At 51.9% G+C, this 11,579-nt stretch overlaps 1 protein-coding gene across 4 annotated transcripts; it reads right to left on the minus strand.

Moving 5' to 3' along the window:
* Positions 1–4,195: 4,195 nt before the first annotated feature.
* On the minus strand, positions 4,196–10,583 carry STAC3 (SH3 and cysteine rich domain 3). Of its 4 annotated transcripts, none has more exons than XM_090273451.1 (12): positions 10,389–10,583; positions 9,612–9,678; positions 9,076–9,334; positions 8,740–8,837; positions 8,449–8,521; positions 7,474–7,571; positions 5,864–5,930; positions 5,629–5,678; positions 5,256–5,341; positions 5,029–5,080; positions 4,805–4,942; positions 4,196–4,602 (listed from the first exon to the last, which is right to left on the minus strand). In XM_090273451.1, the coding sequence occupies exons 2-12, from the start codon at positions 9,675–9,677 to the stop codon at positions 4,504–4,506; spliced, it is 1,086 nt and encodes a 361-aa protein (XP_090129577.1). In that variant the 5' UTR covers position 9,678; positions 10,389–10,583; the 3' UTR covers positions 4,196–4,503. The 4 variants fall into 4 exon arrangements, with proteins under 4 accessions (XP_090129577.1, XP_090129576.1, XP_090129579.1 ...); XM_090273450.1 differs by having other exon boundaries at positions 9,076–9,340; XM_090273453.1 differs by lacking the exon at positions 9,612–9,678.
* Positions 10,584–11,579: the final 996 nt, after the last annotated feature.

The following is an 11,579-nucleotide window of genomic DNA, read 5'->3' on the forward strand; positions in this document are numbered from 1 at the left end:
TCGTGGGCGCGGACGCCCCCTGGAGGCCGAGCTGCTCCTAAGCTCTCAGGGGAGGATGCCTTGGTCGCCCCCTGTCGGGTCGCGTCGGCTCTGAGTCCGACGACTTTTCGGCAGGTTAAGTCAAGGACTAGAGTGTGGGTCCAGGCCCCGATCGCCGTTCCTGCCACTTCCGCGGCCAAGGCATTGGGTCCCGCAGTGGGCCGGAGAGAAGACGCGGAAGCTCCCGCCTCGCCAGCCTCCGGTACTCCAGGTTCAGACTGAGCCCTCTCGTGAGGCTGGGAGGCTCTAGATGCCCAGGGCTCCATCTTCGCCCAGGGACTGCCGTCTGCCCCTGCCTGTCCAAGTCTCTGGCTATCTTTTTCTTCTTCAGGCCCTATTTGTCTGCCTCTGTCTATCTCTGTGTCTCTGTCTATCTCGGTGTCTCTGTGTATGTCGGTGTCTCTGTTCCTTATCATTCTGACTGTGTCTGTCTCTCCCTCTGCAGCTTTCTACCTGGCTTTGTCCTTCTGCATCTGTTTCTCTGTCTATGCTGACTCTCCACTCTACCTCTGTCACTGCCTTTATTTCTCTCTTCCTCCTTCCATCCACCAGTTCTAGCCCTATTCTCTGGCTTGCTGCTCCTGGGGGGCTGTAGCAGTCCAACGGGACAGCCTGGGGACACCTCGGGGCACTGGCCTGGGTCCCCCTCCAGTCACCTCCACATGCCTGTCACCTCCGTACGGTCTCCATCTTTCCTCTGCAGCTGTGGGGCGGAGGCGCCCAGGAGGGAAGAAGATACAGTGCCCAGCATCTATCTGCTCAGAAGCCCTGGGGCCCCTGACCCTCTCTGTCGTTATTAAGGGCGCCAGGTCCCAAGGCTCTGAGATGATCGTGATTGCATCAGCCAAACAGCCGAGGAGCCGGCAGCCACGCGGAGAGCGCACGACCCAGCGGGACAAAGACGCCCGCGCCATCTGTTTATGCAAAGCCCTCTCCACCGGGAACCCTGGCGTCCCGATGCCTGGCCCGGTTCAGGGCACAGGGTCATGAGCCCGCTCCTTCCCAGTGCCCCCTCCGCACCGCGGCTTACCCCATCTCAGCACCCAGAGGGGCTGAGGGGCAAGCGGAATGGAGGGGGGCGGGGGGGGGTGTTGATGTGATTGGAGCGGACGCGGCTGTTTCTTCAATAATGGATGGAGATGATGCGGACGGCGGAGCCAAGCCCGCCCGGAGAGGAGAGCAGAATAGAAATAGGGAGAGGAAGTGGCGGGGGCGGGAGACGCAGCCAGGCGCGCGCGCACGCACACATACACACACTGGCGCGCGTGCGTCACACTGTCATTCGAATACACGCCGCTGTGCGGTTCACACCCAGGCACACGCCCACGCACTGTCACAGAAATACACACACCTGCAGGTGGAGATGCCAGAGCAACACACATTCACCAGAGGCTCTTCCTGATTCTCACGCATACACAGTCCTGCACGCAGAGACCCACGGAAATGTCTACACGCGAGGCATACCTCGGTGTGAAGAATGCACAGACATGCCAAAGCACACATGCACACTTAGACACCCAGGGGCTTAGACAGACAAAAATTATAGAGGTTGGGATGGGGGCCAGAGTGGTGACAAGACCTACAGATACATAGGATACAAATACACAACATGGGCATACACAACAATATATACACACCTCACACACTTGGGGCGCACACACACACACTACCCATAATTGCCAGGAGCACAGAGAGACCCACGCACCCCTGCCACATTCAGAGGTTGGCACCCACACATATGCAGGAGCTGCTGCCTGTGCCCTGCGGTGGGAGTGTGGCAGAGAAGTCGCTGGGGTCTCCCCTAGCATACCTTGTTAGCCTAGCCATATAATGAGGCCCTGATGACAGGAGGCGCCTGGGGCTGTTGACCCTGCACCCTGTTTGAATGCCTGCAAGCTTCCTTTTTTGGCCCCCAGGGCGGATGGTGCAGACGTTGGGCCACTCTGGCCTCATCCAGTCCAGCCAACCCCGTCCCCAGCAGCTGGGGAGAAGAGCGGGAGCCATAGAGGGACAGTGGCAGCTGTATAGGGAGACTCCCCAGATTCCCCAACACGGCCAGGAGGCAGGGGGTGGACGAGAGGGTCACTCTTTATCCCCCTTACCATCTGTGCTCCCCAGTCATCTATCATAAAGGGGTATTTTCTTCACCAAGAGTTCAGTGGGTACTGGGAAGTCGTAGGGTGCGGATCGTGCCTTGGGCCCTAGAACCCGGCCCCTCCTCCTGTTTTCGATTCAGTCCGCTCCTTGGCCCAGACTTACGACCTTTGCAGCATGAGGCAGCATCATCCATCACCCAGGTGGAGTAGGGGTGTTGAGGGCTCACACAGGGTCGCTGTCTTCCCAACTCCCTCTCCTGAGATCAGCTCTTCGCCAGCGGGCCAGGGCTCAACCAGCGGGCAAGTACTGAGGGTGGAGGGAGGGCGTGACCATGGGGCTCAATCGCGATACTGGGTCTTGTATCTCCACCCCTGGCATCCTAGCACCCATCCTTCGAGCTCAGCACAGTCAGCCTTCCCGCTCCTCCTGCCCTCCCTCTCTCGGGCCCTTTGCTTAATTTCCTATTAACTGCTGATAAATCCAATTAAACCGCCGTTCTAATTAGGGACAGCTGCCGGCTCTGCGAGGCGGGGAAGGGGGGTGCCCCCCGAGTGTATGGGGGGTAGAACAGCCGCTCTCTCTGCTTCTCGGTACCCCCACACCAGCGTCGCCGCCCAATGAGCCAGTAAATTGGTTTTGCTTCAGCATTGTGGGGCCTCCTCGAGGATCTCGGGGGTTCTAGTTTTGAGTCTCTCAGGCCGCTTGACGAAGAGATGCAACCCAAGCCCTAGCTGACCCCCACCCCCTTCATTTGTGGAAGGCAGATCCTGAGGATGGGGCAAAAGGCTTGATTTGTGGTTGGTGGTCGAGGGTGTGTGTATGTGGGGCTGTGGTCTGCTCCTATTTCAGCCCAAGCATGATTAAAAGAGTGCTGTCTGAACCTTCCTTTATGACCCCGCCGTCCCCCCAGGAGTCCAGGACAGTCAAGAGCAAAGGGAACAGGAAACAGAACCCGGTACTGCAGCGAGTCCTCTTGTGTGCTTCCCTACCCCCACCACACCTCAGCCTTCTGGAAGGAAGGGGGGTGCGCCCGTCCTGGGGCCCTCCTCTTCCCCAGCCCAGCTGAGCCTCTGTCCTATCCCCCCTCCCTCGCCAGCAGCAGATGGTGCCTGGGCTCCCTATGCCAACCTTGCTAGGCAGTGCCAACCTCAGGCCTGGCAGACAACGAGCAGGAGAGAAGAGATTCTCCTGGCTGGCCAGGCTGACCCTCCCCCAGCCGCCATCAAGCTCAAGACCCTCTGCCTACTCCACTCCAGCGACCACCCCAGCCTCTCACTGGTCCGCTCCCAGGTCCCCAAACTCCTCATCTCCTTCAGCTCTCTTCCCTACACCTTCCCACTCCCTGCCACCTGCTTCCCTGACCGGGGCCGGTATATTTGCATGTCTATATATGCAAATAAAAACATTTGCATACGGGGCGCCGCAGGGGGCTCTCCGCGTGAGCCGGTTAGCTGTCTGCCCAGCCTCCTCTCACTTGGTACCTGTCAGGGCTGGGGCGGGGGCCGCGTGGGAGGGGTTAAGCCCCCGGGCCTTGCTTGCTTAGTTCCCGGAGGACTTGAGGAAGTGTTGCCATGGAGACGGCACGCACCCCACCCCCTCCCAGGCCCAGGGTCTCGGGCTCCTTGTCTCCGGTTCTCTTCTCTCCCCCCACCCACGCCTGGTCCCTTGCTCTCTAACCGAGATCTTGCATCGCCCCCTGGCGGCCCAGCTCGGCACTGAGCCAGGTTCCGATATATAAGGGGCCGTCGGTGGCTAAATCGCCAAGAGCTAGGGGAGCCTGTTCCTTGCCGCAGCGGCGCGGGGGTGGTGACCCCAGCTCCGCTCCCTTTTCTCTGTTGACTACAGAGGCATCTCCTGGCGGGCGCACCTGTCTCCCCGCCTCCCACCAGCCTCAACCCAGGTGGGTTTCGGGATACCCGATGGTAGTAAAATGTGACAGCTGGGGAAGCTTTTCCACCACTTCGTAGGCCCTCTTCTCCCTGTCTCCTTGGCCCCCAGTTAAAGAACAAACTTTTTACTTTTGTCAAAACTTTAATAAATTCTCGACATTCAACAGTTCGCTTCCCACCCACCCCCGCACCCCAGGGCGCCTCCTAGTGGAGACGCATTCTTCTTTCTCCAGCTTTCAAAGGCTGGACCTGAGGAGTTGCGGGAAAGGCTGCTTCTAGGCACCGGTATCCGACGCCACAGGCTGGGGGAGGAGGGCAGGAACCAGTTCCTTCCCAGGAGCCCCGTCATGCTCTGGCGGGCCTTCCCACTCCTCCCTTACCCAAAAGAAGAGTTGCTTTCGCCCCTTCCCTCTTCAGCCTCTACTGGGCCTGCCCAGAACGGGTCATGGGTATCTCCCGCCAGCAGGCACTTGCACGCCTAAATCTCCTCCAGAAAGTCGGTGGGGAACAGCCCCACCTTGCGGCCGGTGTAGACCTTGACGTAGCCGCCAACTTCATCTCCTTTCTGAACCACGATCTAAAGGATTAAAGGATTAGGGAGGAGGGAAATCATGGGAGAGCAGGAGAGCCCCGAGTTATGGAGGCCCATCCTAGTGCCATTAATGGGTTAAGATCTGCAGGGTGTGTGGTTTGCAGAGGAGCCTTCCGGCCTGGGGTTGGGTTGGGGCACCAGAGCTACCTGGTCTTTTTTTTTCTTAAAAAAAAAAAAAAAAATTAACCTGGTCCTTCTTGAGAGTGATCTGTCCTATCTCGCGATTCCCCACAAAGGATCTTGTTACCCGGTGAACACGTTCTCCAGCCCGGACCCGAATGATGAAATTTGGAGGGAAAAATCCGACCTTGTCCCCTATTTTTCCCTAGAGGAGAGGGTAGGGAATCAGTGTTTCAACTTAGGTTCTAAACTCAACCCATGTCCCTCCCTAGCCTCTGTCATTTCTCTTACCCGCCACCACTCCTCATTGGAGTCATCAATGACTGTGATTTTCTCTCCAGGCCTGGCAGAGGAAGGGAGGGGCCTCTGAGATTTAGGGGCCTTCCATACTGAGTCCCTTGGCTGTACCCAGGTCCAGCCCCAACAGACTCCATTCCCCCTTTTCCTTTCTCACAGGGAGCTGGGCTCTCTCCTCTCCACACCCAGTACACCCCCACCCCAATCTTAAGGCCTCTCACGGGAAATCCAGGTCGTCCTTCTCCAGGGCTTTGAACCGATAGAGAGCCACAAAGTAATGAGATTGCTGAAAGCCAGGCTGCTTGTGCTGAGGGCGAAAGGGGATGATGAGTCTCTGGGCTCCTCTGTCCCACATTGAGGGGCAGGAGTCCAAGGCAGGAGCAGTCTCCAGACACACTACATTACAGCTCTCTCCTGGGTCCCTGGACTAAGAGGACCGTATTGGTTGTGTGTGTGTAAAGTAGTGGAGAAGGCAGTTGAAAGGTAATGGGAACCCATGGCATAAGTATGAGCTTTTTGCTGAGGCCCTGAGTAGTATCAAGAGCTGGGCTGGGGAGAGGGTTGGGGGTCCCTGCAGGGAGAAAGGAGTCTCACTTTGTCATCAGCTGTCTTCTTTTCAGCCTTCTTATCCCCTTCACGGTTTCCTGAGGTGGAAAACACCAACAAATTGTCTCTGGCTCCTGGAGGGTTGCCCTCATTCTCTTTCCCTTCTGTCGCATGGCCTCCTTAATCTCCAAACCTGGTGTGCCCTTTTACCATCCTTGCCTTGCACCACAGTGGAGCCCCTGACCCTCCTCCATCTCTATGGATGGAGATAGGTGTCACTCACCATCCTGGGTTTTGCCTTCCTCTGGCCTGGCGGACTCTGGCTCCTCTTCCATCATGGCTGCTAGAGGCTGGAGGGGGCACCAGAGTTAGGAAGATGCTGCCTTGGGAACCCATGCTTGCCCTGGTTCTCCAGTCAGGCCAGAGAACTACAGAATAACAGGATCTCAGGGTTGGAAGAAGCCTTGGAGAAAATACCTATTCAACCACCTGCTTAATGCAGAGAGTTTCTCTAAAACATTCTGGCAGATGGACCACCCACATTGTGCTTGAATGTAGCTAATGACAGGAAGCACACTACCTTACAAAATAAGCCATGTTATTTTTTATAGGACAATTCCCTATACAGTTTTAAGCCTATGTCAGTCTCCCTGTAACTTTTACTTGTTGGTTCTGATTTGCCTTCTGGAGGAATATAGAATAAATATAGTCCCTTTAAAGATGGGAGGACAGCTGACATGTCCTTCCGGTCTTTTCTTCTCTAATCATTCTCCAACATCACAATTCTATGTCCTTTACTATGCCTGCACTAAAGAACACTTCAGTGTGTAAGAGGAAAATGGGTAGCACAGGTTTTATAATTCTGTTAAGAAAATAGAACCCGAATGTGCCAGCCTTTCTGGAAGCAGCCAAATCACATTGTTAGTACCCTACGGTCATAGCTCACTCCACAGAAATCCTGAATTTGCACCTGACCTTCATATCAACTACTTTGAAACAAGATCTCTAGTTCTGTTTTTGTGTAGTTGATTTTGGTTTTGGTTTTAATCCAAGAACAGACATATACATTTTTCCGTACAAAATTTTGAATTATTAGTTCTGGGCCATTCTCCTAGTTTATAAGATTTTTGAATACATTATTCGGTGTATAAATTTTCCCTTCTAAGATTCACACAAACTCGATGTGTTTGATATCTTCATCTGCATCAGTGAGAAAAATGTTCATAGGTGAGGACCAAGGACCAAATGATCTTACAAGGCGGCAGAAATCCCCTTCTAGCTGGACAATCCCTAAAGTCAGACCAGGATCTCTTCAATACTGTCATTCAAGCAATTTTAGGAATCCAGCTGTAACAATTATCTACATCAGTCCATCCTGGTTGTCCAGAAAGACATAAGTGTATGCTTACAAATTCCTTGCTGAACTGAATGCAAGTCTATAGCATTATAAATCTAGTAACCCTATTACAAAAGGAAGTGAAGCTGCTTTTGGCCACTAGCTTTGAGTCTCAGTTACCTCATCTATATGACAAATGGATCAGGCCAGATGATCTTCATAGACTCTTGCATGACTCTGGAATTACTTGGCAAGTTCTGTTCCTCAAATCCAAAAGCATTGCTCTTGCCTCTCTTGTCCAGCAATGCCAGGGGCTTGGGGCCTAGCCTTCAGTTGGTTTTAAAGGTGGTTAGTCTGACAATTTCAGAAGGGAGTTCCCAGAGAAAACTCAGGAGTTCTTAACCTGAGGCTTTCTAAAATTGCATGCAACAATTTATTGGGTTATATGCAATTTTAGGGGAAAAGGATCCCTAGCTTCTTTCAGCTTTCTAGAGAGGAGACAGGATCTGCTCCATGGGGTCTCTGGAAAGAAGACCCCATGGAGGTATGGTGCTCACATTTTTTTTATCTGCCTGTCCTTTCTTCCGTTCCTTGTTTGCCATGATCACCCCAGTGCGCAGGGTTTCAAACACGGGGTCATTACGATTTGCAGCAGCTAGTGGGAATGGGAGAAGAAAGAAGACATTACTGGGGAGGCAGGGAATGGCTTGGAGGAAAGAGAGACCTCCTAAGTAAGGGAGAGGTGGGATTAAGTAGGTGTGTGGGTATGTGTATGTGTACATGTACGTGCAAGTGTATGTGTGTCTAAGATTAGAGGAGTTGTCAGCTGGGCATACCAAGGTCATCAGTCTATTAAGAGCTCTAAAAATATAATTAGAAATATAATGTGATGGAGAAAAATATTTACCAGCACCCCTTCCAGGCAGAGCATTATATAACATTGGAAAGACAACTTCGCTAAGTTGCTTGGGAGTTGGGGAGTGCTCAGATCACTATTCTTCTAAGGAGAGCGGTCCTTTAACTGCTGGCTTTTTTGTTCTCAGTGGCATGAGCAAGCCGGGGCACTTCTTTCTACACCCCTGCTCCTCACAGAATCCAGCCTCTCCTCAAAATAAATGGGTAAATGGTCAAAGAATACATTTTAAGGGCCACCAAATTATGAATCTGCCCAGGTTGTCCATAGCTCCTGGTCTGGCCTCGAGCCTGGCATTCTGGGATGAGGACAGTCTAGAATCCTTGTTCACTTAGAAATGGTTTTGCATATGAAGAGCAGATTTTGAAGTTAGGCAGATGAAGGGTTCAGCCTTGGCTCTGTCTCTTGCTAGCTGTGTGGAGACCTAGCTAAATTTTCTCTCTTTAGCTATCGGATAGGGAAATATTGACTCTGCATCCAAAATACCTAAACTCTTAGCCTGAGAGAGAACCATGATATAGAATCTTCCTGTTTCAGAAGCTGGTTTCTAAATCTGGAGGTGGTGCTGAAACCACCTTTAAGCTTGCCCATTCCCTCAGGTTCCATATGGGTCACTTACAGAGATCTTTGACACAAGCGTACTGCTGGTTGCTGTAGAGTGGGGAGCTATAGGCCCGATGGAAACCAGGGGGCTGTAGGGTAGGATGGGATGGGAAAAAGCATTAGAGAGAGCAAGGTAGGGCCCAGAACCCCATCTCTCCCATGAGTGCTCACCCCTTCTTGAAATAAGAGATGGGCTGAGAAAGAAAAAGGAGGGAAGTGTAGGGAATGACATAAGGAGGGACTGGCAAGGAGGTGGCTGGCAACATGTCACCTTTCTTCTACTTGGTTGTTCCCCAGAGCTACTCACAATCTTGCCGAAGCATCTCTGCATCTCCACGTACGACTGACAGTGTTCATGGATGTTAGTTTTGCAGTTCTTACAGCGAAGCCCAAATTTGTTGTTGACTTGGGAGAGGGAGAGAACATTTGAGTGAGGGTTCTGTTTCCCTTTCCCTTTGTACTGCTGCTGCTACTCTAGCTCGTAGGTCCTTTTCCTGTCTGGGACCCAACACTCTCAGTCTCTAACACGATTTCTTTAAACCAAATCTTGCCACCCCTGTCTGCTATACAAATACTCCTCTCCTAAACCCTTTCCCAGTCCCCTGCCTTCATCACATGCTCTCTACTTCCCTTCATGACTCACGCACAATCATCCGGGCACAGACATCACAGAACTTGGGTTTCTTGAAGAAATGATCTTTGAATTTGTGGGGTTTATCATTGACAAGCTTAGGAGGTTCTGGGGGTGGCTCATCCTCTTCCTCCTCTTCTTCCTCTTCCTCATAGATGTAGTAGATGGGCCCACCCCCAGCTCCCACTGCCTCCCCATTGGCCTGGGGCTCTGGGGGAAGCTCCATCTGCTTTGTCCCAGTAGATTCCTTCCTGAATAACTGCTTCAGCCGCTGTAGCTGAATGGGGAGGGAGGGAGGGAATGAAGGAAACCCAAAGTTAAAAGAAATGTCATGCTCCCTAGAGTAGGTAAAGCTGAAGCTAATTAGACATTTTCCTAGCCTGGGGCAAGGGGCACACCCCAGGATTAGCAGGTATTGGGAGCTGCGGATCCTGGCAGGCATTCTAACAATAAAGGAGACACAAATGAGATCAATTCAAGCACTTTTCTTCAAGGGCCACAATGGCTTCCCAGCTCCCCACACATGGTGGTCAGAGGCCCAGACTCACCCCACTTTTCCGAGTCTCTGCTGGGAAGGAGGGCTTAGGGGACTCCAGCATCTCCTTTTCTGTCATCCTGCAAGAGGTTGGACTCCACTATGACATTTAATCCCTGAGTGCCATTCTTCCCTCCCTTATTCCTGTCCCTTACAGTAGGGTGGTCCTTGAAGAAGAGGCTTTGGGAGAAATTTGGTTAGAGATCCTTTCACAGAGCTTATGAACAGGGAGGTTCCATGGAGGTCCAGAGAAAAGCCCAACAGATTGAAGAACTTCCCAACTAATTCCTCAAACCAATACCCATTCTTCCACTCAGAGGGTCAACCCCAAGTTTATGGCCTCAATACAGTGCTCAAGGCTGCCTGGCCTAGGGATTTTCCTAAAGGTACTGTATTTCTCCTGGGAATCTATGGGCAGTAGAGGTATGACGCATCTCCCGAGGTCTTTTTTTCAAGGTTTTATGTGTGGAAGGATAGGCTGGGGCATTTGTTCTATTTCTTTCTTGAGCCCTGGGGGCCCAATGCCTAGTTCCCAGACTGCCTCAGGCCTCAGCTATTTTAAGTTTTCGGAGTAATATGAGCCTTTCCTTCCCTTACTATTCCCTTGACCCCACCCGCACCCCACCCTCCAATCCTAGCTCTTTGTCCTGGAGTAGAATACTAATTTCACTCCTAAAAGCCAAACTACTCTGAGACAAGGAGAGAAATGAAGAAACTGAATAGACTATGGATTGGGAAAAGCTAGGGTGAGCTATCCTGGAAATGGAAAGAAGATGAAGAGGCAACTCACGTTTGGGATTCCCTGTCAGTCCAGTCTGGAGGGAAGAGGAAGCCCCTGTGGTCTTGATGGTGGTGCTGGAGGAGGACTGGTCCTTTTCCTTGGGGGCTAAGCCCCCCCCAATACCCTCTGTGCTCACACCAGCTACCCAGACAGTACTTGTAGACCTAGCCTCTTGCCTTGGTGTCAGAACTGAAATGACAGGGCTGGAGGAAAGTGGACAGCTGAGCAACACAGCTGACACAGAGAAATTGGACACGGGTAGGTATGGGCAGGGTTGGACCCTAACTCCTCCCATCCCCCAGAGCTGCTGTTCCTGAGTATTTCATCTATCGTGTGCAGGTCAGTTGGCACTGGCTAAATTCAGGAGGGGAGCATGTTCATGCTGTATACTCATTTGAGTAATTTAGATGACTGAAGATAAAGATGAATTATAAACAGCTTTCCCAATCCCTTCACCAAGGTCCAAACACCTCCCCAATTCTACCCTCCCTGGACCTACTTTAGGAACTAAGCCTTCAACTTCGCAGCCATTGTCATCTTATGCCCGTATTTTTTCATATATCAAGCATCAATTTAGCCTCAAATCTTTAGGAAGGGCTGGGAACTGCTGAACAAAGGAAAATTTGAATTTTCAGAGCTCACCTATCAGCTAGACTAGATTGCTTTCTTCTCTGTGGGAAGTTGGAGGGGTACCTTCTGCCTTCCTCTAGGAGTGAAAACCAGGTAGTACTGCTTCGTTCCCTCCTCCTATCCCTCTAAAATCTTGTCCTCAGGGTAAAAAGAGACTCCTAAGCTATTTTTAAAAAGCCAGGCTGGGAGGTTCTGGGGTGTAAGGGTCTAATTAATGACCAGGTAGAGATGGTCTTGACATTGGATAGAAGGCAGCAAGAACTGCCAGACAGGGAGCTTTCTTTAAAAAATCATCTGTAAGTAATCTCTCCATTCCCTATGAGAGCTGTAAACTGTTGGAGGTGGTAGGATGGCCATGCCTCACACTCCCCGAGTTATTTTCATGCCGATTCCATCTCCCTCCTCTGATGCTGATGGGTCAGGGAGTTATCCGGCATTCTTATCTCACAGGCACGCAGCCTTCTCCTGCTCTGTGCATGACACAACTGAAAAGGGAGATACGCTCATCTCTGAAGAGAGCAATTTGGAGGTGGCAATGTAGTGCTGCTTTATCCCTTGTATCTGTTAAGA

This window comes from Furipterus horrens, unplaced genomic scaffold (assembly GCF_987537825.1).
Source record: "Furipterus horrens unplaced genomic scaffold, mFurHor1.1.pri manual_scaffold_4, whole genome shotgun sequence".
Lineage (NCBI taxonomy): Eukaryota > Metazoa > Chordata > Mammalia > Chiroptera > Furipteridae > Furipterus > Furipterus horrens.